The 27,235-nt window shown below is 46.4% G+C and overlaps 1 protein-coding gene across 1 annotated transcript in view; it reads right to left on the bottom strand.

Moving 5' to 3' along the window:
- Window positions 1-27,235, bottom strand: part of COL4A2 (collagen type IV alpha 2 chain) — a 178,402-nt gene that overhangs the window by 106,224 nt on the left and 44,943 nt on the right. The window contains exon 4 of the mRNA XM_082602472.1: window positions 17,021-17,101. Within this exon, the coding sequence (XP_082458598.1) occupies window positions 17,021-17,101 (81 nt within the window). The remainder of the gene's footprint in view (window positions 1-17,020; window positions 17,102-27,235) is intronic.

Here is a 27,235-nt window from a genome sequence, read left to right as displayed (position 1 = left end):
ATTCTTATAAAGTATGTGTTCAATTGATTTTACCTTATTTAACATGATGCAAAGGCTTCCCAGCACCTCACCCACCATAAGCCACCAATAAGTACGGGTGTCATTACAACTCAGAGTGACCCAACTGGACACTGTTTCCTGTTTTATTCTATAATTCATATCAAGGGCTAAAACCAAGCAGGACGCATTACCACTGTCTTAGGAAGAAAACTCCAGTTCAGTTGACAACTGAAGCATAATGAGTGCTTCAATTTTGTTAATAGCCGATCCCATTGGGAAGACTGTCCACTGAGGTATTTGATTTTTACTTTTTAAATAAGAGAAGTCAAATATTTCACCACCAAAACCCTTTTACAATGGGCATTCTCTGAAGGTAAGATAAAATATGTTCTTGACATGTACTAGCTACTAAAAGTCCAATTAAATATCAACACTGTGGAGGTGAGGAAGGCTGCCATTTGTAGAACATTTTTTCACCCACAAGATGCTTTTGCTGCCCAACTGGCATCGCTTGGGTGGTGTGGGTGAGGGAAATCCTGAAGTTTGGGATTCTAAATCAATACGGTTATTCTAGAGCCCCAGAGCGGAACAGATACCCCAAGTGAGTAAGAGTGCTGGGCGGAAGAACTTACAATGAAATCTTCATGATTCTTTATCAACTGTAAAAACAGGCAGCGGACATCCCCACTCTGAGAAATACTGTGTGTCTAAAAATAAACTGTTTAGTCACTAACCCATATGGTTATTAAAGAATGGGGTAGATAGTGCCATAGTGGGGAACATACAGGAGATTCCATACAAAATTTTGGAAATAAAGTCTTGTGAACCAAAACAATGGCTTTCCATAACAGCCACTGTGCTCGCCCCAGACAATGGGAAACTTAGACACACAAACAAAAGACAAACAACAGAAGCTTCCAAAAAGGCAAAGGAAACACCTGTTATTTTTTCAATGGAACAAGACACTAATGATTATTTCATATGAAGCCTTTAAAATAATATATGCTTCACCGTAGTGACCACAAAATGAGATTTAAAGCACTGTAGAAAAATATCAGCCCAGCAATATCTACAGTTAATGGGGAATTTTGTGTCTTTTCAGGTTATCTCTATTGGCAATAGGAGAAAACATGTTTACAGACAAAAAAAGGTTACTTGTCTTTCAGAAAAAACATGTAAAAAAGGATTGCAATATATGCATAGATACCATAGACAACAGTAAAATGCCTCTAAATTTGAAACAATAGCATAACACTGATTATTTTGATTAAAAAATAGCATGAGACAAATTCCAGAAAAGTGCAACCATACGGATGCTACTTCTCACTTCTACATTCCTGATTTGTCAGAAGGAGACTTAAGAGATGCTGAAATAGTTCACAAATCACATGAAGGAAAAAGGGGTCCATCTGGACTCGTCTTCAGAGACAGAAACTTTTTTTTTTTTTTTAAACAAAAAAGACTATTGAAAAGTTTGGGGAAAGTTCTTCTCTTTGTGCCTGACCCCACCACCGCCGCCCCCCCCATGAAAGGTCCTTTCAGAGATCCATGTCCTAGGTGGTCCACAGGGCCCCAGGGCGTCTGAAATCAATGGTACTATTGTCAACACCTCCTTGAAATATCCAATGGCACACATTTCTTTTATGCTTTAAGTTTCTGTGAAATACAGTAAGGACACTTGGAAACTCCGGGGGGTGGGGGGCAGATATAGCATTTTTATTTAAAAAAAAGGAAAAGGTGAGGGGCTTCCCCCGGCTACTCAGGGTGGGAATGGGATATGGGATCTTGGCTGCGCCTGCAGGCGCCTCTCCCATCTATGAGCCAACTCCCTGTCGGTTTATTCCAGGAATTCCTGTTGACGCAAAGCCAACAGAATATAGAGATCCGTGGGGCAATAAATGGTGGAAACGGGAATGACAGTAAATTCCTGGAACGGCCAACGTCAGACCCGAGGCAGAAAAATTCAAGTCTAGAGTTATCTCGTACGGCAGTGACACTGCCCGATGAAACTTCCCAAAGAACGGGAAACGTCAATGCCAAAAGGACGCTTGATGTCTTTGAAAACATTTATTCCTGCTTGTTCAAAGTGCTCAGGAACATCTGGACTAGGTTTGATATAAAAACTTGATAAAGTAGAAAGGCACTAATGCAGTCTAACAACGTTTCAGGGCTTTAAAAACGCACCCGGGGCTTTATTTTAAGTTCTAAGATAAGATTAGATGCTATAAATAACTAAAATCCCATGTTGAACACATGAATAAAGGGTTTTCTATGATAGTAAATTGATGGTCTCCTGGAAACATACACAGAAAAGGTATACTATTGAATAAATATAAAATACATACAATTAAAATACATAAATATACATGTGTATATGTATGCACACATATATGATGTATCCATTTCAGAAATCTGAGGTTGTTTATTGTAATATGTATATCTTACTTCTAAGAAGAATCATCTTATTCCAGGCACTTTTACTCCTTCAGTGACTGTAAGGAAAGGATCCAGGAGGACCATCCAGCATCCCTCAGCCTCCATAAATGTCAGTTTCAAAGGACTAATCTATTCATCTTTCTGATCAACATGCTATTTCCATGACTCATCTTTCCTTCCAAGATAACTGACATTTTTGAAGGGCACCCTTTTTGTTAAATTTTATTTTTTTTTCTACTAAAGAAGTCTTTTTAATCTTCTGGAATTAAGGAGTTCATTTTCATCCACAAAGTTCTTTTTGTTTACTTCCTTGGTCTGATTATGCTACTTGAGGGTATGCAGATGGCTACATATCCTTTTTCATCAATCCTATCCTCAAAATAAAGTCCTAAAAATACCAGTGGCAATGAACATTTAGACATCTCCTTTTTGGTTCGTAGCCGTTTCATGGAATGTCTGTGTTTGAAATAGATCAGTATTACACAAGTAAAGATGCATAAAAAAAGATAAAGGGCAGAAGAATACCCTCATGTCTACCATCTCCAAACCAGAAACTTTAGCTCCACCTTTCAGCAATTTCACAGTAATCAAAGTAAAATCTGGGTCAAGGTTGAAAAATTAATTGCACAAATGGAAGACCAAGAATCAAAAAGCAAAACCCAAAAGGAACACAACAAGAAACTTACTGCAAGAAAAAAAGGAGTTTTGGGTAGACATACATCGCTCGTGAGCCAGCGCAATAGCCTGTTTGGTGAAAACGGGTGATGGGATTTTTTTTTTTTTTTTTTTTTTTTTTTTGCGATACGCGGGCCTCTCACTGCTGTGGCCTTCCCCACCGTGGAACACAGGCTCCAGATGCGCAGGCCCAGTGCCCATGGCCCACGGGCCCAGCCGCTCCGTGACACGCGGGATCCTCCCAGACCAGGCCACGAACCCGCGTCCCCTACATCGGCAGGCAGACTCCCAACCACTGCGCCACTAGGGAAGCCCAAAGGTGATGGGATTTTACGACCGAGTCCTAGAAGCACAGCATCCAGACCAGGGAGGAAATGGTCTCCCTTCACTTCACGCTGGTCTGGCAGCTGCTGGAGAGCCAAGTTCAAATCTGCAGGCCAGGACTCCAGAAGGGAAGTGAGAAACTCAGAAGAAGGAGATTAGAACAAGGGTACAATTTTCATATGAACAATTGGTCAGGAAGTCAGGGGCACCTGACAGTCAGGTAATGCAACAGTTGATACTTTAATATGAAAAAAGGTTAGGAAACCATGTTCTTCCCTAAGTTCTGCTGAGATCAGTCGATTTGGAAGGAATGGAGTTGTGATGGGGCCTGTAGAGGGCCGATGGAAGAGAAAGCTCACTGGGGCTCCGGGAGCTTTGCGGTTGAAGCGAAATGCTAGAGGACGGCCATCACCGGGGCATCGGAGTTTGTGTGTAGTTGTGGGATGGGATGGGGAAGGTGGGATTGCTGTTCAGGAAGCAAGCACGTGTCAAAGCTAAACCTTTCCTATGTCGCAATTTTCTCAAGAGCTTTGATGACAGCAATCACAGCACATGCTGAGGTGGGGTGTCACCCCCCGTACGCCGTGACGGTCACGCTGGTCCCAGGAACCATTTGTCAGTAGTGTTGAACTGTGTTCTTATTAACGGTATTACATTTTACTGGTTTAATTGTAACCGAGCAGGACCCTATGGGGTCTTCCTGGGGCAGACCCTCCCCTACATCCTCGGCTGTAGCTCCTCTGTGAAGTACCCGGATAACAGTATCTGATGCACATTTCCTGAGTTGTTTTACAGATGCTAAAAGCCCCACCAAATGGAAGAAATTAAGTACTTGATGATCAAGAGCCCCCAGACCTACTGGCGCCTGAGGATTGATAACTTTAACCCCTGTGACACCACCTTGTCACCTCACCATCGACCTATCAGAGAATTGTGCGTGAGCTGATCACACACCCTGTGATTCCCCTCTGTCACCTGGCCTTTAAAAACGCTTTGCTGAAACCCCTCGGGGGGTTCGGGGTTTTCTGAGCATGAGTCACCCATTTTCCTTGCTTGGCCCTGCAATAAACCTTTCTCTGCTCCAAACTCTGACGTTTGGTTTGTTCGGCCTCACTGTGCGTAGGGCCCACGAACTTGCGTTCGGCAACGTAATACTGATCGAAGCTCACCTGAAGCTACTGATACAGCTATACTGGAACCAACTGCCTAACTTTAGCCTTCTTGGATTTCAAATGAAACAGCCTAATGCTATTATTGAGTTCAACCTCTTTATCCTTGCCTCTAGTTGACCGGGAGTTTAAAAACAACAACTAGTTAAATATAATACAATTAGAGCAGTAATATCACCTTATTGTATAACTTGTAGAGGTTAAGTCTATGTCTTCAGGACGTTCTTCAGTTCTTTCCTATACAACGCTTGAGGAGAAGCAGGCTGATGTCATGCCCCTGGCATCTCTTGATTTCAAAATATACTCTTTAAAGGCAAGAAAAACACTGGCCAGAGGAGAAATTATTTCAAACAAAGATGTGAAGCTGACCAGGGAACAGAAAGAAATCTCCTAGGGGCTCGGATATGCTTGCTTCATTTCTTGTCTATGGCATGTCTTACACCGGGTTTCTTTTAAGTGAAGCTGTGGAATCAACCTTATTGTCTGGAAATTTTAAGTGGGGTTCAGTGTTAAGCGAGAGTCCCAGAGAAAACTTCTGTTTTTGAGGAAGAGTTGAAATTTTTTAGTTCAACTTTTAGGAGTTGGGTTATTTTCTTTTGCAATAACATATCATACTTTTCATTAATTGGGTATTTTTTAGTGAATTTGACTCTAGATATATATGAATCTATTCTGAGGGGTGTGTGTGTGTGTGTGTGTGTGTGTGTGTGTGTGTGTGTGGTGTGTATGTGTTTTCACTAAGTAACCAGGAAAGACTTTCTTTTCTGGAGTCCTCTAAGAACAGAATGACTATTCATCAGTCTCAGATGTATTCTTCCGTCCTTCCTGGGTAAGACACTGGGGAGATTTGTCAAGGTACTGCACCAACAATTCTATCATTCAACGATGAGAAATACAAATATTTGTAAAACAGCAGGTGTTAAATGATGAGGAATTACCCCCAAGGCCTTTGAGTGAGGAAGCCGTCTTCCTGTTTCAGCATTTTGCTTGGATTATCTGGCCTCCTATTCACCCCCCTCTTTCTTTTGGGTTGTAATGGTGTGCATTAGGGCTGTGGGCACACAGTAAACTCTATTCAAGATTTGTGCACCTCGCCCTCAGCAGCAGGTGTATCCAGGCTGCCCAAGTATAAGACAACGGGCTACTTCTCTGAGTTCAGTTGAAAAGAGTAGAATGTTAAAAGCAACATAAACAAAAGAAAACCGCTTCCTAGTCAGTCACAGGGTTCTGTTCATGTTGTTTCCAATCATTGCAAACTCATTCATCCTCAAAGCCATGGCAGTATGTCTTTTACTGAATTAAGAAAGGCTAGTCTTGTTGGCAGATGTTAAATATGGGTGCAGGGCATACAACTGACCTTGACATCAGGGTTCTTTCAAAATATATCTTCACAAGGTGTAAAAAAGGCCATTATCACCATTTGGAGTGTATTTTCTCGAAAAATCATGCAGAGCTACATACATGCCAGTGCTGTAATTTTTATTACGGAGAGACCAACTTCACCATAAAATTCATCTGTCCTCTGTTTCTTTATTTAAAACAGACTTTAAGTTTGAAGAACAGTTAAGTGCTTTACAAAGACATTTTAATGAAAAACATCAATGGTGACAATGCAGCTAAGACCTTATTAGGCCACAGATGTTATTTACCCAGAATTAATTACTTCCATTTCATCTTGTTTTGCTTTCTTTTGCTTTTTCCTTTCTGCTTCCAAATCTTTAGGAATTATCCATCCTAACAGTGTTTTGAATACAAAAATTTTTGTTCCTATGGTGGGATTTTAGTGCTCTCGCGGGGGCTTAGGAGGAAACTGCCATCAATACAGGGTTTGTATTGGGTTACAGGTAGGTTTAGTCCTGCTTTGATTCTTCTAGAATTCAGTCTTCTAGACTGGACACAGAGAGGAAGGGGACAGGGATATATATTTTTATTTATTTATTTTTCTTTCTTTTTTTTTCTTCTTTTTTCTCTTTTTTTCCCTTTTTTTGCGGTACGCGGGCCTCTCACTGCTGTGGCCTCTCCCGTTGCGGAGCATAGGCTCCAGACGCACAGACTCAGCGGCCATGGCTCACGGGCCTAGCCGCTCTGCGGCATGTGGGATCTTCACGGACCGGGGCACGAACCCGTGTCCCCTGCGTCGGCAGGCGGACTCTCAACCACTGCACCACCAGGGAAGCCCCGGGGATATTCTGATCTTTCTAATCAGTGGGGAAATATGCCCTTTTGAAGGCTTGCTTTCTACTTCCCATGTGAGTCAGACATCTGACGACTTGAATGACCTGGTTGTCTACACCACAATGGGCTAGTTTGGGTGGGATGCCAGAGGGCTCAGAATCACAGGCTGTTCAGGCTCTCAGGTTGAGCGGTTTCTTAAGAAAATTCTGAAATGCCTAAAGCATTTAAAAATAAATTCAAACTCACCTGAATGCCAGTGATGTATGTAGCATCTTTGCCTTTGACTATTAAGGACACGGGTAGCTTCTTCTAATTCAAGAAGGAGAAAATAAGGCAGAGAAAAGATGACCCCCTCCCACTCTAGAGTGAGGAAATTGTGCCTGTGTCACTTGGTTTGGTCATTTCTGCCATTTTCCTCTGGTTATTATTTACTATCTCTGGAAGAAAACAGGAAGAGTACTTTCCAAAATGTGCAATCTACTAGTTTTCTCTTTACTATAGGAGCAGTCCAGTTTAAGAGTGCTTAGACGCAGGAGCATTTAGCCTCTTGTATAGGCTGCCCCAGTGAACTGGACATGGATGCCTTTTCCATATGAAGACTTGACCTCTCTTCCTACTGAGTGAGGGAAGACAAATTCAGAGAACATGTTTCCATTTGCAGATGGCGTTTAGAAAGCACGTCATGTCTGGTAACAATTTTCCTCTGGTCATTTTAGAAATCCTGCCATTGTTTACTAAGGATGGACTGGAGGTGAACAGAACAAAACAAAGGTCTTTGAAGACTGGCATTCCTTCTCTAAGAGAAAAGGATACGCTTCAGTGCTGTACTTGTCAAAACATTCCATCAGAGGAAGGAAGACGATGGAGTTCCAAAGGCAGAGCTTAAGTCTGGCTTCGGAGAAGAGTAGAATGTTCCTTTCTCCCCAGTTTATCAGTGTCTCTTGGAGTCAGTGTGAGGTTTTCAGTCAAAACTGAAAACAGTATTATTATCATTATCCTGGCTCTGACCCACAGATATGTTTTCCTCGAGGCCAGGAAAGGAAGGCCATTTCCCCAGAACTGTCAACTTTGGACTGGAACCCGGTTAATCATTTTCTCAGCATCCTTGGTGCTGATGGCTGGTGTGGATGGCCAGCCTCTCTGAGGTTTTGATCTTTGAGGCCACCACCCAGAATCCATGGTGCCCCTTGCCCACATGCATCGACCAGCCGGCCAGTCTCAAGGCATCATTTTTGTGCTTCTGCATACACCATACTTTCACCAATGTCCCAGTTTTCCATAAAAACATCTAATATCAGTCTATGATCAAAGGGTTGGGAGAAGAGGGACTTGCCTAGGTAAAAAAAAGCTATTTTTTCTCTCAAGTTCATTCTCTCTTCTGCCTGAGCTCTGAGAATGTCTACTCTATGCTCCTTTTGTTTGGATGGAAATTCAGAAGAGAACAGAGGGGTGTGGTTCTCTCAGAAAGAAAGAGTGGGCTTCCCCCGGTATTTCTAGGGCGGTAGACACTTCAGGCAAGACTGAGTGTTTGTAGACACCAGGTAAGCATCTTTCATTAGCAACACCTGGAGACAAGAGCGCAGTATGATGTTTTCATTATGAAGGAATGTGGTCTAGGCTGCCAGAGCGACGTGTCTGTGTGTGTGTGTGTGTGTGTGTGTGTGTGTGTGTGTGGTTTCACCAGAAGTGGGACAAATGGATAAATAAAATACGTAAACATTTAGAATTCTTCCTCTGCACTCAGGTACTAAGCTGCCCATGTGCCAGTGCTTCATTATTAATCACTGATCATGCGCCTACTGGAAATGCCAACTACATTTTCTAAATCAATTATCTGCTCCGCTGTTACCATAGCAGCAGTGTCGTGGGCAATTCCTGTTGTGGTTGATAAATGCTAGGCCACAGCCACTATGATTAATTTTCACCAATGATCCTCATGATTCCTATTATTTAATGATGTATTTTACTGGAGGAAACATGGGAATCCAGGACAAAGTTTGTCATGCTTCAGATAAGGGACATGATGGTTTCAATGGCATGGAAATACATTTTTTCTCTAAGTGCTGACTTTCAATCAACAGATTCTGTCTATAATGATGTTCTTTGAGTCCATGCAGTGAGGTGGTATTAACACTTCGTCTTTTCAGGATTTAATAACGTATTCTTCCTTTCGGATGGGCTCCAAACTGGCCCGTTTTCTATCAAACTGTGACTGGTGTTAGAATGGTGCTCTGAAACTAAACATTTAAACAATTAAACAGCTAAACATTTGGGAGCAGGGGAGTAAAGCCAGGGATGCCACAGTTGCTTCTCTCTGCTCCAGCTGCACAATTAAATCATTTCTACAACACCTGATTGAAAGTCCTACTCTAAGAAAATGCTTACGTAATCTTGCCAGAAAGAAGGCAAGGGTGAGGTTATGGTCCCAAGCTGGGGGGGGGCTGGATCATCAAAGGTCTCCTGCAGATAAGAAGTTTTCAGAAGGGGAGGGTATGGATCGGAGCTCAAGTTGGCAAAGCGAATTCTCCCATGAGGCCGTGGGGTTATGGTGGAGAATGAGGGGATAAATCAATTAAGAAATCGTTCTTCACCGACTGATGACACATGCTGTACACATACCATTTCCAATGTGCTGGACTCACGGGTCTGTGTATTTTTGCGATAACACCCTTTTTGTAAAGATATAAGCCCAGCAGGTGACAAGTCTTGGTCTTACTTTCATGAAACGCTGACTTTACACTGTGTTTTATTTTCCTCTCGGATTTAATATCTAGAGTATTCTTACCTATTCACTCTGAGTTTATTGTGTGTTTCCTCCACTCTCCACCTCGACACTCCCAATTGTGATCTTGTATGAATATAGTAGCCACTGGACATATGGGGCTATTTTTATTTGAATTGTAATGAACTAAAATTAGATAAAAATCCAAAATTCAGTTTGTTCATTTCACTAACCACATTTCAAGTACTCAAAGGGCCATGGTGGATGGTGTAGGTAAAGAACATTTCCATCTTTGCAAGAAATTCCTTTGGAGAGCACGGGCTAGAATATCAGCTGCAAAAGATCAGGGATATGAACTGCTCTGCTTATTCTGCATCCCTGGTGCCTAGATGGGGCCTGACACGTCACAGATATGCAAACAATATCTGTTGAATGAATAAATTTGTTTTTAAATCGTAGCAGCCAACTACTACTATGTGTAATTGTAATTCTAGCAGCCAACTACTGCTATGTGTAATCGACCGCCTGTGTGAGGGGCCACGTTTCCTGGCATCTTTTTTGACTAGAACTCGACCCTGACTGACTGGATCACCAGAGTTCCTCACCAGCTTCCCCACAAGAGCTCTGTGACTTGGGCAAGTTATAAGTCACACAGTTCCTCTAAGGCACTCTCCTGACGCGCTTCTCGCCTCCCTCAGTCAAAGGTTCTCTAAGACTCCTACGCGACCTTCCTCTCTGACCTCACCTGCCACGAGTCTTGCCTCCTTGCTCTGCTAGGGGCGCACGGGCTCCCAAAGGGTCCCTTAAGTACGCAGGGCACACCCTGGCCTCGGGGCCACCTCTGGTTTTCAGGGCATCCCCTCCCACTGTTCACTGACCCAGCCCCTTCTCCTAGACACGTGCCTGGCGTGTGGGTGACCAAAAAAATACAGATTTCAGTGTTGAATGACTGTAAAATTCCATTGTTAAAAGGAGGCTAGGGTTCTTCTTACCATGGCAGACATAAAAGAAAGTGTCACTTTAAAAACATATCACTTATGTGTGATGTACAAATCAGGCGGGCATCGTCTACATCTGCTGAAGTACTGTTTTCCTTGCAGGAAGTAACCAAGTAATGGAGCTGGCTGTAGCCACAGTGGCATCGGGCTAGCCAGAACCACTGCCGTTCCAGAGACACACTAAAAATAAGCGCACGATGTTGAAAGTAGGTGAGAGCTATGTGTCGACAAAGGTTATACAAGCCCAGAAGCCAGGAGGGGTTTCTGCTATTTCTGAATCATTCTTCGCCCTTTCTGGGCTGTGACAGGGCGGAGAATGCGGGCGATGACTTCCGTCAGGTCTGCTGAGCGGACCAGTAACAGGCATCTGCCTGGAAAGGCAGCAGCTGGTTTGGAAAGAGGTCTGCTACAGCAGCACTGATGTTTTCATTTCGCGCCTGCACGTGTCTCCCCAGAGCTGAGACAGGTGGCCGCGTGGCTTAGGGGAACCCACCAACGCGGCAGAGCACACACATCTGGAAGATCGAGGTTCTGAGCACCTCCCTTTGCTCCACAGTGGTCCACCAGCCTTTAGATTTATACCGAGCATTTCAAAGAAGAAAATTCCGTTTTATTGCCACAGCCCAGCTATACACAGTTGAGGGTAAGGTTTACGATTAGCGACGCACGACAGAATATACCGCCATCAGCAAGACGACAGCTCTCCTTGGAAGAGACCTTGCCACAGTGACTGTGGTTCAGAGCTGCTCAGGGCCCCTCTGGTCCTTTCCCTGAGGCTACGCGTCTGCGTCCTGCATCTCTTGGTTGCTGCCTACCTGGGCTGACAGGCGAGGGCCAAAGACTGAGTCTCCTGCACCCCATCCATCCGTCACCACCCATCTCTGAGAGCTCTGTGTTCACACATTGCTTCCTCTCTCACTCCGTGTCTCTCCGGTTTCTCTCACTTTGATTTATATTGTTGAATTTAAGGAATCTTGTGAGGTCAAGAATTATTTGCTCATACTTTGACCCAAGTCCAGGGACCCATAGACTGTGGGAAACTCTTAGCTACATGAAAAAAATGCAACAGCCAAAACACAACTTGCCCCGGTTCTCAGCCTTTGCTTTAGTGAGTGAGCTTGTCAACTGCACCCTTCCAGGAGCTGAGGTTCCAGTCTTGGGGCTCCTGCTGCCAGGCCTGTGGAGGGCGAACGTGGGGGGCATGACTGCACAATGATGGGGAGATGCCAGGTCCCTCCCTCCGGGTTGGTGGTTCAGCTCTGGGACCAGTCACAGTGGTGGTTTCTCCTTTTCCCACCGCAGCTCGACAGGCCATCTAACCACCTCAAAAATTCCCAACGTTTGGGACTTAATTGGCCTTTGTATGAACCAATTTCTGAATACCTGACTGCCTAGGAAAACAGGCGCCTTGCGAAGGTTAATGCCATTAAAAGGTTGAAATCGCCTATCTGATCTGAGCTTATGGTCAAAAAAGTGTCAGGGGAACAGGAACCTGACTGAGTAACTGAGATAATGAATTAAAATTGACCTCGGTTGGAAAAATCTGAGAACTTCACAACCTTTTTGGTGAGGTAACGCACAAAGGCAAAGGCGTCTCTATCTGTTGAATCAGATGCCGCCCCTGCTCTCTCTCCTGTTTTCTACACTATGAAGCTTTGTATCACATGGAGGCAGTCACTCTGCTCTGACAGAAATTCTGTAACAGAAATTCTCTCTGATGCTTGCAGCTCAACTACCTCCCATCTCCACCGTGCGTAGAGAAAGAAAGAAGAAAAAGAATAGAAAAAGAGGACAGGGCTTCCCTGGTGGCGTAGTGGTTGAGGATCTGCCTGCCAGTGCAGGGGACACGGGTTCGAGCCCTGGTCTGGGAAGATCCCACATGCTGCGGAGCAACTAGGCCCATGAGCCACAACTACCGAGCCTGCGCGTCTGGAGCCTGTGCTCCACAACAAAAGAGGCCATGATAGTGAGAGGCCTGCGCACAGCGATGAAGAGTGGCCCCTGTTTGCTGCAACTGGAGAAAGCCCTTGCGCAGACATGAAGACCCAACACAGCCAAAAATAAATATAAAATAAATAAATAAATAAATAAAAATGTTACCATTCTTTAAAAAAAAGAAAAAGAGGACAAAAGGGAGCCCTCCTGCACTCCTACACTGTTGGTGGGAATGTAAATTGGTGCAGCCGCTATGGAGAACAGTGTGGAGGTTCCTTAAAAAACTGAAAATAGAACTACCATATGGCCCAGCAATCCCACTACTGGGCATATATCCGAAGAAAACCATGCTTTGAAAAGATACATGCCCCCCAATGTTCACAGCAGCACTATTTACAAAAGCCAGGACATGGCAGCAATCTAAATGTCCATCAGCAGAGGAGTGGATAAAGAAGATGTGGTACATATATACAACGGAATATTACTCAGCCATAAAAAGGAATGAAATTGTGCAATTTGCAGAGACGTGGATCAACCTAGAGATTATCATACTAAGTGAAGTAAGTCAGAGAAAGACAGATATCATATGATATCATTTATATGTAGAATCTAAAAAAATGATACAAATGAACTTATTTACAAAACCAAAATAGACTCACAGACATAGAAAACAAACTTATGGTTACCAAAAAGGATAGCAGGGTGGGGGAGGGATAAATTAGGAGTTTGGGATTAACAGATACACACTACTATGTATAAAATAGACAACAAGGACCTACTGTATAGCACAGGGCACTCTATTCAATATCTTGTAATAACCTATGATAGAAAAGAATCGGGAAAAGAATATAGATTTACATACATATATTTAAACCTGAATCTCTTGGCTGTACACCCGAATTGTTGTAAATCAACTATACTTCAATAAAAAAACAAAAAGAATAGAAAAAGATATGGGGGCTGGGCAGCTTTGTCTGGCGTGACGAGTATGTGACCATTAGCGGTAGAGAAAGTCCGAGAATTTAGTTAGTTGCCTTTCTTTGTGGACAGAACCCTGTGGAGTACTGCTGGATTAGGACTTACACTTTCTAATTACTCCAGTATACTTAATAGGGAATATTTGAAGTAGAAACCCTCTAACAACCACAAAATCTTAACTCATTTCTTAATATACGATATTTGTTTTTCTCTTTCTGACTTATTTCACTCTGTATGACAGTCTCTAGATCTAACCACATTAACTCATTTCTTAAAGTTATTTATTTTTTTGATTCACTAAGCAACTGAAGAGATGGCTGGAAAATTGGCTAGAGAATCACAACTCTTGAGTCAAGAGAGCAAAACCTCTTTTCTCTGACTGTGTGCTTCCCCCCATCCCCTGGCATCTCCTCCATATAGGTTAACATCTGGCCAGAGGTGTGCAGACACAAAAGATTACTGTACTGGAACACGAACTCATCTGAAAGTCGGAGAGCTCGAGTTCTGCTCTGGACTGAGACTGGAGCAAGTCACTTAGCCCGAAATGTCACTGTCCTCCCAGGAGAACTGGCGGATGTGGCTAGGTCACCCTCTGCACCTCCCAGCACTGGCCCGGGAGCGGAGGGTGTGCAGACCACTGGGCCTCAGCTCCCCCCTTCCTGCCCCCTCTACCGGCTTGCTGGAATGATCCGCGGGGCGGCTGGCTCTGTCTGTGAGACGCAGTTCTCTTCCTGTGACAACGCGCCACCCGCCACTCCAGGGCGGGGAGTCTGGCTCGATACAGAGCTTGCTCTTTTGGTTAGGACGAGAAGTCCTTTGGAACCAGAATCCACAGTGCCTTTGTGATTTCTGCTTAGAGTCTACAAGTTACCCAGTAACACACAGTTTCTGGTGTTGGCTGTCACCATGGTGAGGAACACATTAACTGGACCCCGTGCCCATATAAGGCAGAGTGAGCCTGGAGCTCGGGGAGTGTGGCTCTGCGGCCAGGCACCACCACAGCTGCTACGGTGGCACCGAGGGGAAAACAGACAGCAAGGGACCCCAGGGGAAGCTGTGGGAAAGAACAAACTATGCACACAGCTCTCGGAGCGGCAAAATCCACCCCACGGCTATTTTTGTGTATTACATTACTTCTGAAAAATACTACCACTCCAAAAGCAGAGCAGAAATAGCTCTGCTTTCGATAGGACTCCATTTGGGTAGACTTGTTAATGAACAAATATTTAATACACATACACCAGGTTCGTAGAATGGACAAAGACATTCTATTTTCATAAATGACTGCGTAAAGTATATGCGACTGTCCTAACAATAAATATCTTCAGTAAAACACTGGGCTCACCCTGTAGACAATGATAAATGGGGTTAGTTATTTCTCCTCACTGGGTTTTCTTCTTATCTCTTACTGTCAGCCATTCCTATCACCTTATTGATCAATATTCAATAGCACACCTGAATCAATCGGGCAGCCTCGGGTGCTGACAGTTAGAGCCACCCGGTTTGGATCTGTGTGGTCCAGGAATGGGGTCTACGTCTCTCTTTAGGACCCCAAACACTCCAGAGAGGGGCATCTGCAGGCCAGTCCCCTGTGGGGTACCGCTGGCCCTGGCTCTTGAATAAACTACCCGGACAACTGCCAAGTCTCGACTTAGTTTGACCAAGATTGATAATGTGTCTGCAGAATTAAAGGAAAGTCAAGCCCATGCTAGGTTACTCTGGTTAACGAAATTAACCAGAAGGTGTCATTTTCTACTTTTTGGTAATGCGTAGAAACAGAGTCAAGGTATTTTCTTAATCAGGGATGACAGGAAACAACACCTGTGCTGTAAACTTACTAAACTAGAAAGACCAGCGGACCTGCAGAAATTCTCTTCTGATGACCTCTTTGAGAAGACCCTCAGTGTCATTTAAGAATCCACTGCTGTGCAGACGGCATCACATATGGAAATAATCAGAAGGAACTACCTTTATGGAAGAACAGCGTTCTTGTAAAAGCATTCTGGGAGTTATGTTCACATACTGGTTCTACGTTAACTAATCATAAAGAGTGAAAAGGAAGAGACCCAGCCCCCTTCTACTCAGTCTGGGTTCTGTTTGGCAGATCCCAGGGAGAATGCAGGTCCTTTCAGAGCCGGGGTCCCTCCGACTCGGGCATGTCTCACAGATGCTTGTACACCACTCGTTTGCCTTCTCTGTGCCCGCAGAAGGCTGAGCTAGCCAAGCGCTGGGGAGGGGAGAGCCCTGCAATGAGGCTTTTCACCACTGCTCCAGAACCATCGCTGGGGAAATCTATAGCAAGGGACCCCAGGGGAATTTAAGTCTCATGGAACGGTTTGCATATATTTAAAAATACTTCTCCTTGTTAAATGCTGATAAAGCATCTTCAACTAGCAACTCCTTAAGCATAAAGTCCCCACGCCAAGCAGAGGGACCCTTTACTAAAGCAATAACAGCAAAAACTGTCAGGATGAACACAGCCCGTGGAGATGGAAGCTTTGATCTCCTGGCAGAAGATCACTCCTCAACTGTGAGCTATGTTACTAAAATAATGGTCAGTCGCATGTTAGTACATAAGCTCACCACATTTATAAAGGGGCTCCCTGCCACGCCTTTTACGTATTTGACTTTTGGGGGTGACTCAGGTAGGGAAGGATGTAGGGTATAACACCCAGCCTCAGAGGTGGGTCTCCAACCAGACATCTCTTACTCCTGGTGGGTGGGGAGGGAGCACGGCTACTTTGAAAACTGACTTCAGAATTCAACTTGGTGAAACGCATTTGGAGCCCCCGAGCATGGCTGTAATTCCCGGTTCCAACAAGGACAGGGCGATGCTGGCGAGAAGCCCCAGTGGCCTCTTACTACCTGGCATCGGACAAGCATGAGTCCTAGAGGGAACTGCGTGATTCCAAAGCGTAAGGACTCAGAAGACTTTGTGATGTAAAATGAAATACTGCTTCCCACATACCAAAATGGGCTTAGACATATAAACAATTCCTTTTTAAAATCAGCAATACCAAGACTCAAACATCAGCTTTAGAGGCAACACTTTGAACATATTACACCCAAAATCAGGTCCGTATTCCAAACTCTGCCAGGTGTCACGGTGATAATTTGGGGGGACCGCTTTTCTCTGACTTACCTATGAAGTGGGCTTTACGTAAAGGGCATTCAGGGAATGCGTGGGATAATTTTAAAAGCCAAAGCGATTCTCAGTGGTATAATGCCAGCGCCCTCTAGTTTAAATGGATATTGCAGTATAAATGCGACTATGCTTTCTTTAGGTAGTGCTTTTACAAAATCTATGCTTATATATGATATAAATATAAAACGCAGTTGCATTATGTGTACCTATATGCATACACATGTGCATTTATGACAACAAACAAGAGAAAAGAGGCTTGAGAAAGTTAACGCTGTTCTCAATTTTTAAAGAAAGTGGTAAAAATAGACCCAATTTTGCATTACATTATTGTTTGCTTTGTGGAAGAGAACACGCCTGTATTGAATTTCTTAGGAACGTATGCAGATGGCTTAACCAGGCAGGATGGGGTACTTCGTTCAAAATGGATGTGTCAGGAAGATAATACCGCAGTGCTGCGACTTACCCATCCTCCTTTCTCGGGATAGCACTGGCAGCCCGCACCGCAGTCTCTCCCTCCACAGGGCACATCGAACTTCTTCACGCCCTGAAAAATGAAACACAAAGCAGAGAAGTTACCGCAACACTGCAGCTACACGATGCGTCACAGTACCAGGTGCTGAGAGCCCTTCCCATTCCAACAACTACTCATTCAAAACGTTCAGCAAGTCTTTAAAAAATAGACTTTAATTTTCAGAGCAGTTTTAGGTCCATAGCAAAAGGTACAGAGACTTCATGCACAGCTCTCCCGGGCCCCAACCTCTCGACCAAAAACATCCCTCACCAGACGGGACATCAGTGAACCTGCACTGACACACCATCACCACCCAAAGTCCACAGTTTACGTCAAGGTCGCTCTTGCTGCTGTACGTTCTATGGTCAGTAAGCCTTTTTTCAGTGCCTACTAAATGCCAGATGCCAAGCTAGATCCTGGGGCTCGAAGGTCAAGGAGAACTTTGCCTGGATCCAGGGATCCCATGTGAAGTGAGCCTTGGATACTGTGTTAAGCCCTTTAGTTTGGAGGAGGAGTCTAGGCACGTAGGAAGCAGCCTTTCATTCTGCCTGGCAAGGTGGGGGATGGATTCTGGGAGGAGGCGTCCAAGGCTGAGTAGGATGGGGTTAAGATACACGCGCAGGGCACTCCAGGCCCCATTACACAGCACAGGGCCCGGTGAATTACAGGGAGAAGGGGCTTCTGATCCGGAGGCAGAATTTGCAGATACACCTGGTAGGATGACGAACCCTCACCTCCATCACAGGGTTCCCGCCCTCCACGGAGAAGCCCCCCGCCCCTTCCCCTTCCCCGAGACGTGCTCATCTGGGGTGCCGAGGAGGAGGGGCTGGGGAAGAGGCTTTTCCTAAGTATTTATTCAGTCGGGGTGGGGTGACCTCAGTGAACTTTTCATCAGAGCCCGAGATATAACTCTCTGATGACTTTAGTGGATGACTGGGCGAGCTCTCTGGCTGGACGACCCCAGCGAGGAAAAATGCATTTATGTCTTGCCCTCAATCTCAGAATTTCAGGCAAAAGATGGGCTTGGAGAGTGAACCGTGTCTGAGCTCTTCCTTTCAGACTGTGTCCACAGCACTAAATATTTTGAGAAGGACATGACAATCAGATTGGCCCTCTTCTCTCCGCTCTCTGCTCAGCCAAGTGTCGGCCCTGCCCACTCCCACCCCCATCACCCCCGACAGGCGAGTAAGCACAGCTGGTCACTGGGGAACCTCCGTCTGGCTCGTCCCTCTTGGCCAGACCGTTCGGAGCCCCCGTGGAGCCCATCCGGTGGGGACCCTGGGCGCGGTGAGCTCTGGTGAGCGCTCAGCCAAACCTTGCGGAGCAGACAGCAGTTCCCGACAACAGAAGCCATCCCAGCTTTAAACAAAATCGCATGTCACCATAGCGACTCCCTCTGAAGTTTTCTGCCTGTGTTTTGTGTTAGCATATCTGCCAGCATCTTCCCTGTTCCCAAAGGTTCACGTCAAGATGCAGATGGGGCTGCCTGGCCACCTCGGCAGCTCCTGCCGTCACGAGGCTTCCTGGACGGTCAACCTTAGTGGGCACATGCGTAAACCCTGACTCAACACCATCTGGCCAGAGGTGACCTTAGACCTCATCAGCAACGCACTGTCCTTTCTGTAGAGATGATACATTCCTTTCCTTTGCTAACTACTTTCTACAGAGAGGTCTCATTTGAGGGTTTCACAGTTTTTGTTCTTATTATCATTTTTTTTTTTTTTTTTTTTTTTGTGGTACACGGGCTTCTCACTGCTGTGGCCTCTCCCGTTGCGGAGCACGGGCTCCGGACACGCAGGCTCAGCGGCCATGGCTCACAGACCCAGCCGCTCCGCGGCATGTGGGATCTTCCCGGACCGGGGCACGAACCCGTGTCCCCTGCACCGGCAGGCGGACTCTCAACCACTGCGCCACCAGGGAAGCCCTTATTATCATTCTTTACCTAATCTAAAATCGGTGGCATCAGTCACTACTTTGAAGAATTCAAAAACCTCTGAAAATCGCAAACCCTTTAAAGAACCAGCACCTCCATAGCCTTTTGAATCTCTTGGTTACCCTTCTGTCCTAAGGCAAAGAGACAGCCCAAGCTCCATAATGTAAGAGCAAACATGGATAAAATCCTTTCATGCCCTCCAAATATGATACACGGTATTTGCCAATTTTTTTTATGGCTTCAGTGTTTAACTTCAGTGGGGCTCATTTTTAAATCCCACGATTTTGCATATTTGGTTTCTTTACAACCAGCTCCGTGCCAAGCCATCGGCTTATGGGTTACGATGAGCACCCAAGTGAGAGGAGCCTGGATGCGCCGCCGCTTTTGTACTTTGTATCATGTACGACCGTGACGTGCAGAGGTGCCTTGGCAAGGTGTCCCTGGCTCACACAATCATAATTCATTCACCAGTTGTTTGGAAAGGGTACGGGGACTCCTCAGGCTGAAGGGTGAAGCATCAACTCCTATTCCCCATCTGGCGTTTCACATGCTTTTTAAAATTTTGATTTTAAAGCCACTTGCCAAATCCCTGTGTATAAATCAATGGTTGAAATGATTTTAATGGTTTCAAAGCGATCTAACAGACCTTCTGTTCTAGGTTTAGGGCATGCACTGGATTTAGTTAGAGCAATGGGGTCTTCACAACCCGCTCAAAATTCAATAGCACTTTTCCGCTTTTGGAACTAAGACTTACAGGCTTGAAAACTCCTGGCCTCAACGCTTTTCAACCATGTGTGCGTGGCTCAGCTACGCTGACACAGGAGGTGAGGGAGACATTGTTGAGAAGCAGCCCTGCACCCAACAAGCCAATTTCCAACATGGAAACTCCAGCCATCCCGTGCATGTTTCCCATGAGCATCTTACGTATCCTACAGAGGGGCTCGTAAGAATTCCAACAGCGACAAGAACCCTAAGTACCTCCTTCTGGAATGTCAGGTCTCCAGGATGAACAAAAGTGTTTACTTCACTAGGGCGGGGCAAGTGCTCCAGACATCTCTCAGAGACTGAACAAGTCTCAGGCTGAGCCTTGGCATTCCCCTGACAGGACCTAGGCTCTGGAACATTCTCAAGGTACATATCGGATGAGGAGGGTGTGAAGTGCTACGTGGGGTCCTGTGTCTGTGTGTTCCAGCCCCACCCCCCCAAACAGAAGAACAAAAGCTCAGTCCAACCACTGCCCAACCCAAGCCCTTGAGTCTACGCCTGAGTTTACTGCACAGCACAACTCAAAGACAAACCGTGGTCCTCTTGTTGGCTCCGTAATGAAGGGGACAAGCTTCCTCCCCACCTTGCACCCACCTCAAGAGTCTGCCCCCCACCTTCCAAGATGACAAGCTGGGCCTGGCTCAGACCTTAACTTCAGAGTTTCCAGCAGGGCATGATTTCACCGTAAGGTCCAAGTTCTCTCAGAAACATCAATTCAATCCTCCATCAGTTTCTCACTTCACGTCTGAGTCCCCGTCGGTCACATGGTGTAGAGCAGTACTTGGGCAGCAGCTCTCCCTGAGCTCCCCTGCAGGTCACCGAGGTCAACGTCCAGCATCTCAGTGGGAGATGCAGCTCCCAGGACCAGGAGGCCCCTGTAGACTCACTGTCATGGACCAGCTCCATCTATTCAACCGAGCAGGCCAAACGCTCGCCCTGGTTTGGACACCCTTCATCCCAACGCAGACAAGCGCTCATGGCCCCATAGGACCAATGATGCTGAAGATCCGTGAAAACTGCAAGGACTCCCATCCCTGGAGAACGCTCGAATCCAACACGCATGGGTTCTTACTGCCCCACAGTCACACAGGAACCCACCCAGGCTCCGGGCCGCGGAAGAGCTTGCACCACACACTTCCCAGCCCGGAGCATTCAGGGAAACACTTTGCTTCAACTGCATCAGCCAGGGGACCCTAACCCGCAGTTCCAAACACATATGACAGCTGGAAGGACATCATTTATCCACCTTTTCACTTTTCAAATCACTCCTCCCTCCATCCCTCCCTCCGTCTCTCCGTCCCTCCCTTCCTTCCTTCTCCAGTGTTTACTCCGGGTGATGCACGGTGCTGGCCGCGGGTACAAAGTGCGGAAGAGACCATGTAAACAAGCAGACAAGAACGAAACCTACATCATTTCAATTATGGCAAGTGCCACAAAGAAGGGGGTAGTCCGGAGTGAATAAGAGAGAAGAAAGCCCCACATGTTAAATCACGTCTGGTGACAGAGAGGACTGAGCGCCGGCCTTTCTCCTGAGCTGTGCTGTGCCCGGCTCCTCCGTATGTACCCACCCTGAAAGGCCGACCTCCTGCCATGTAAGCCAAGGCCTCTGCTGCTGGAACCGTGGGGACAGACGGGCAGCCGCCAGCCCTCAGGCCCAGCATCGTTATCACCAGGACTCAGAGCAGCTAGGATTGGAGCGAATTGGAACCCACTCTTCTCATGACCCTCAGGATGCACCCACGTTGCTTCCGGGCCAGGACTCAATTTCAACTCATTGCTGATTTATCATCCAAGACAGACAGCCCATGGTCTGGGACATCCTGAATCCTACTTCTCAACCAAGAACCATCTCCACTGCTACCACGATGCGTGATCATTTCAGACCGTGGATCTAACTTCCAAACTGTGGAAGTGGGGGACCAGGGGGATGAATCGCTGCTTCCGTCCGCAGATGAACGAGCATCACGGAGGACACTCCCATCCTGGCACCAGACTAGAGACCAACCCCACTGGCCTCATCTGCTCCTTCCAGGGAAGGTAGAGGAATTTAGCCTGCTGGGACACAGGGGAAGGACGTGAATTTCTTTTTTTACAAAAGTTTCCATTCTTTAAAAATTAACTTCTATTGGAGTCGAGTTGATTTACAGTGTTGTGTTAGTTTCAGGTGTACAGCACAGTGAATCAGTTACACATATACATATATCCACTTTCTTTTAGATTCTTTTCCCATGTAGGTCATTACAGAGTATTGAGTAGCGTTAAGGGACAGTGAATTTCGACATCACTGTAAGCTCCTGACATCTCAGAAAGTGTTGCAGAGCTGATAGCAGTAGTTTTGAAAACTCAATGTGAATTATAAGCTCTGGGAAGTAAGAGAGAAGTAGCATAAACGTAAGAAGCCCAGCAGACCAGGAACGTCTCTGAGCTGCACCTGGAAGAGATGAAGGATAGGTAATCCTTGCAACAATGAATAGGAAGAAAACCCATATTGGCAAAGAAGGAGTGGAGTGGGAGGGGAATGGGGAGAGGACGGAGGCTGACTGATTAGAGGCGGGGGCTCAGACACAGCGTCAAAGAGGCGATCCATCCGCGCGTGACATGCTGCTGCTGCGTCTACACCCTGGCTACTCCCAGCCTGCTGTGTGGACACAGCATCAGCATCGCCTCGGTGCTAGTTAGGATTGCAGACCCCGCCCCAGGTTTTCCGGGTCAGAACCTGCTTTCTAGCAGGATTTCCAGGTAAGCCCGTGAAGTCTGGAGCACTGCGCTAGGCTAATGGGCTGGCACGGAGAAAGGGGAATTTGCTTCTAGACAATGAGGCAACTGCAAACCATTGAGCCATCTCTTCAGTGGAAGAAAGTACTACTTCCTGCAGGGTCACTGTGTCCCTGCCTAATGTGGACCCAGGCATGTCCATCCTAGACACGTGCCAGTCCTTGACATCCTTTGCCCCCTGCCACCTGGGGCGCAATTAGGGTGGCTCTGAGCACCGAGCACACAGTTTGAGCTTCTAATCACATCGCAGTGCCAAGAAATTTTGGTTCTCTTTTCTTTACTCAAAGCATCCTTTTAAGACTTTTTTTTGCTGAATTTTATCCTGTCCTGAATTAGTAGCCAGCATTGCTATGCTGATTAGAAATTCTAGGAATTGGAAATGGCCTGGATTGCTTAAGAGCCAATTGGCAATGTAAGGCCATAAGATACGTTTTCTAGAAAGCTTGGATCATATTCTACTCAAATGGAATGCAACAGATGGTTTCCAGGGGCAACATGGAGAGGTCTGAACAAGAGATTTTTTTGGTTAGCTTTCTATATGGGAATTCTTTTCTTTGGAGCCTTGTCTGAATCTTGGCATCATTAAACTTAAAAAAAATTTTTTATACATCTTTATTGGGGTATAATTGCTTCACAATGCTGTGTTAGTTTCTGTTGTACAACAAAGTGAATCAGCCATATGCACACATATATCCCCATATCCCCTCCCTCTTAAGCCTCTCTCCCACCCACCCTATCCCACCCATCTAGGTCACCACAAAGCACCGAGCTGATCCCCCAGTGCTATGCAGCTGCTTCCCACTAGCTATCTATTTCACATTTGGTAGTGTATATATGTTGATGCTTCTCTCACTTCGCCCCAGCTTCCCCCTCCCAACCCCCTGTGTCCTCAAGTCCATTCTCTACGTCTGCGTCTTTATTCCTGTCCTGCCACTAGGTTCATCAGGACCATTTTTTTGGGGATTGCATATATATGCGTTAGCATATGGTATTTGTTTTTCTTTCTGACTTACTTCACTCTGTATGACGCACTCTAGGTCCATCCACCTCACTGCAAATAACTCAACTCCATTTCTTTTTATGGCTGAGTAATATTCCTTTGTATATATGTGCCACATCTTCTTTACCCATTCATCTGTCGATGGACATTTAGGTTGGTTCCATGACCTGGCTATTGTAAATAGACCTGCAATGAACATTGTGGTACATGACATTTTTTGAATTATGGTTTTCTCAGGGTATATGCCCAGTAGTGGGATTGCTGGGTCATATGGTAGTTCTATTTTTCGTTTTTTAAGGAACCTCCATACTGTTCTCCATAGTGACTGTATCCATTTACATTCCCACCAACAGTGCAGGAGGGTTCCCTTTTCTCCACACCCTCTCCAGCATTTATTGTTTCTAGATTTTTTGATGACGGCCATTCTGACTGGTGTGAGGCGATACCTCATAGAATGATTTAAAAATACATCTATTTGCATGGGCTTTAGTTCATCCTAGAGGCATCCAAATCACCCTAGATGCACGGTCTAGATTCCCCGGGGAGTCTTTCTTCTCTGGGAGAACAAAAGTCATGGAATGTTCTAAGCAAAGCCAGGTTCTAGCTTCCTGAACCAGGCATCTATCAGATTCAAGGAGAGGCTTTCCGCCCTGGGTCACCGGCTCTCTAGCTGCCTGCAGAGACTGCTCTGCCATTTCTCACTGGAATTCAGGGAAGAGCCGCAGTAGGGATCACGGGTAGCGGCTGCAGGATTAAGGGAGCGCCCGGTCCCACTGACTGCTGTCCTGCATCCTCTTTGACAAATCTGCTGGCATCAGGAGGGGCCGGTGTCACATGGCCTTCATCAGGGATGGTGCAGCAGCGGGCACAGAGGAAAAGCATTTCCTCAGCAGCTCGGTGAAAAGTGGGTACCTCGTGCAGGTGTCTGGGGAGCAGGGGCCCCGCTTCCAAACACAGAGAGAACTGCTCACTGCCACTTCTCCCCATGTCAGATACTTAGGACATTTAAAAATAGGTTTAAACAACCACTTGGATGCCAGAAAATAATACACACAAATGACTTAGGCTCTTTAAGACTAGCTCTTTCTTAACTACCAGTGTGAACCATGCACGTATATTAAGAGAACAAATCCACCGATGTGTGCCCAGCTTTCTGCAGATGTGAATCTCTTTAAAGTTGATACAATACACATAAATGAAAGAGAAAATGCTCACCATTGTTCTCAACTTGCACAGAAGAAACGTGTGTTAATCAAATTTACATGAAGATGCAAGAACAAAACTCATTTGTCCCCAAAGAAAGAATATTTTGTCCTCCACATGTTCCAAGAAACGTCTTGTCCAAGAAAGCCTTTTAAGCCAACATACCTCCAGCCAAAAAGAGCAAATCTGGAGGGAATTTACAGATATTTTACCATTGGATTGTCCCCAGCATCCAACCCGAGCTTCCTGTACGGAGGGCTATTGAATAACCCATTCTGACTGACATAAAAGACAGACATTCCTTTTTGTAAAAAAAGTAATCATCCTTCCTATTTTAGGTAAAAAAAATTTATACAAGTGTCTGTCACAACTCCAGGCTAGCTGGACTTTCTAAAATTATCCTTTTAATCTAAAAAGAGGCCAACAAAGAGAAAGCCAACTTGGGAACAAGGTTCCCAGTAAAGTTCTATTAGTTTATCAAAACAGGAAATATAAGCCATTTCCGTACATGCAGCTTTAGAAATTAAGGAAATCATTCCAACATACTATGAGCAAGACAGGGTATATGGCAGAGGAAGTGCAGATCACAGCCACTCCACACAGAACAAAACCCTTCTCCCCAATAAACTGGGTGGGAAATCCAGTCAATTTGGTTGCCTTTGTTTAACGTTTCAAGGGCACCCAAAATAGATGTGTTGATTCTAGAATGGTCCTCAGACTGTCCCTAGCTAAAGGCAGTGGAATAACTGATGGACAAAACGGCCCCCCATTTAGGTGAACAGCCCCAGTGGACTCTGACCACGTGCTCTGATCTCTGACAGATCTGCAGTGAGATCTGTCCTCCTGGGCTGGGTGTTGGGGGAAGAAAGGAGGGGCGGATGGCAACCGGGAACCAGACAGGACGAGTCGTGCAAGGGGAGATGAAGGGCCACAGGTCTTTTAGGATGGAGTCGTCAGGTCCCACGGGCGCTCAGTGACCCTCACCCAGGTGAGTGAGCACCTGCGACGGCACCGCTCCTCCCGGCGGACAGGACTGGGAGGCGTTGCATTCGGGGCCCTCAGCTGAGTCACAGACATGAGCCACGTGCTCTCCCGCCCATACTTGCGCACTCACACGTTCTCATGAGCCTACGGCCAACGTCTTCACCTCCTCTTTCTTCCCAGGCTGCCCAAAGACAAGGTGTGTTCTCCAAATAGAGCTTGCTGTTGACAAGACAGCAGAGGCAGCCGTACTTTAATGCTGGGGCTTGGGTGCTGACCAACGGGGATAACGGAAAGAAACCCCAATATCTCAGGAGCCGGACAGGACGGAGAGGTCAGAACATGCTCCCCAATTATACCAGTTAGGCTCATGACACTGACAGCAGGCCAATGACAGCCCGCATTCGAGCTGCTACACTCCACGGTGAGGATGCACCCGGGCAGGGCTGCCGGGTGTGTGTGAAGTTGGGAAGCAGGAACGGACAGACCAGGAGCATCAGAAGACGGCAAAAGGCAGAGTCTAGGCAGAGAGATGACCTAACTGCTGAAGCGCACTGCCCTTTGCACAAAATGAGGACATCTGTGACCCCGCCCAGGCCTGGGGCGAGAATTCAGTGGCGTCTGTCGTGAAGCCTCTGGCACCATTTACATCTGAGGGTCACGAGGACGAGGCTTGGCTTGGCTGCTGGCGCAGAGCCTCAGACACAGGAATGGGAGGGGAAGCTCAGCCAGGCTGTATCAGCCGACGCTTCCTTAGAAATACCTTGGCCAGGGCTAGAATGATCTCAGAGTGTGGGTGGGCCCACCTGCAGAGGAAGGCAAGGGGGCCACCTGGCTGAGTTAGGGAAGGGGGGTGGCGTCTCCTGTCACACACCCTCCGCCTGGGCCCTCTCCTCCTGTCCTGAGACAGAATTCAGGATGCCAGTGTGTCCCCTAGCGAGGAAGGGAGGGAGGCCTGCCGGGCGATCCGGCCCAGGTAGGAGCCAGCGCAGGTGCTGACACTGGTCACGTGTGGTCTGAGCGCAGGTGACGCACACTCCATCCAGAAGCATCCCTCCCTCTTCCTTCACAGCAGCCCTCCTTGGAGCCACAGGGCCTTCACCTGACGTGATCCCAGGCATCACTGCTGTTCCTCCATCAGGGGCTGGTGGAGATGTGGAGATGCCTCATCTGGTCCAGAAACTTGAGACGTACACAGCAAAGAGCCAGGGACATGGGACACGGGCGTGCAGCTGCTGTCAGGAACCAGGGACCATGTGGGTGGGGGCCAGCTGGGCAGTGGACTCGACAGGCGACCTTACGGGTAAGTACAGAGACAAGAGACGATGCCTGGAAACGCAGGTCATCCTACCGTGAAGCACGAACGAGGTCCCGTCTGAAGCACAGTTTCCTCCACTTTAAGGTATCACTTCCCATCACCTAACAGCCAGATCATTTGCATTCCGGTCCCCTTTTCCTTCTAATTCCTATCTATTGAATACGTTCTAGAAGTTGTCAACAGCACATTCTC

This window comes from Mesoplodon mirus (assembly GCF_964341445.2).
Source record: "Mesoplodon mirus genome assembly, chromosome: 17".
NCBI classification, from domain to species: domain Eukaryota; kingdom Metazoa; phylum Chordata; class Mammalia; order Artiodactyla; family Ziphiidae; genus Mesoplodon; species Mesoplodon mirus.
This window is presented reverse-complemented; position numbering and strand designations above follow the sequence as displayed.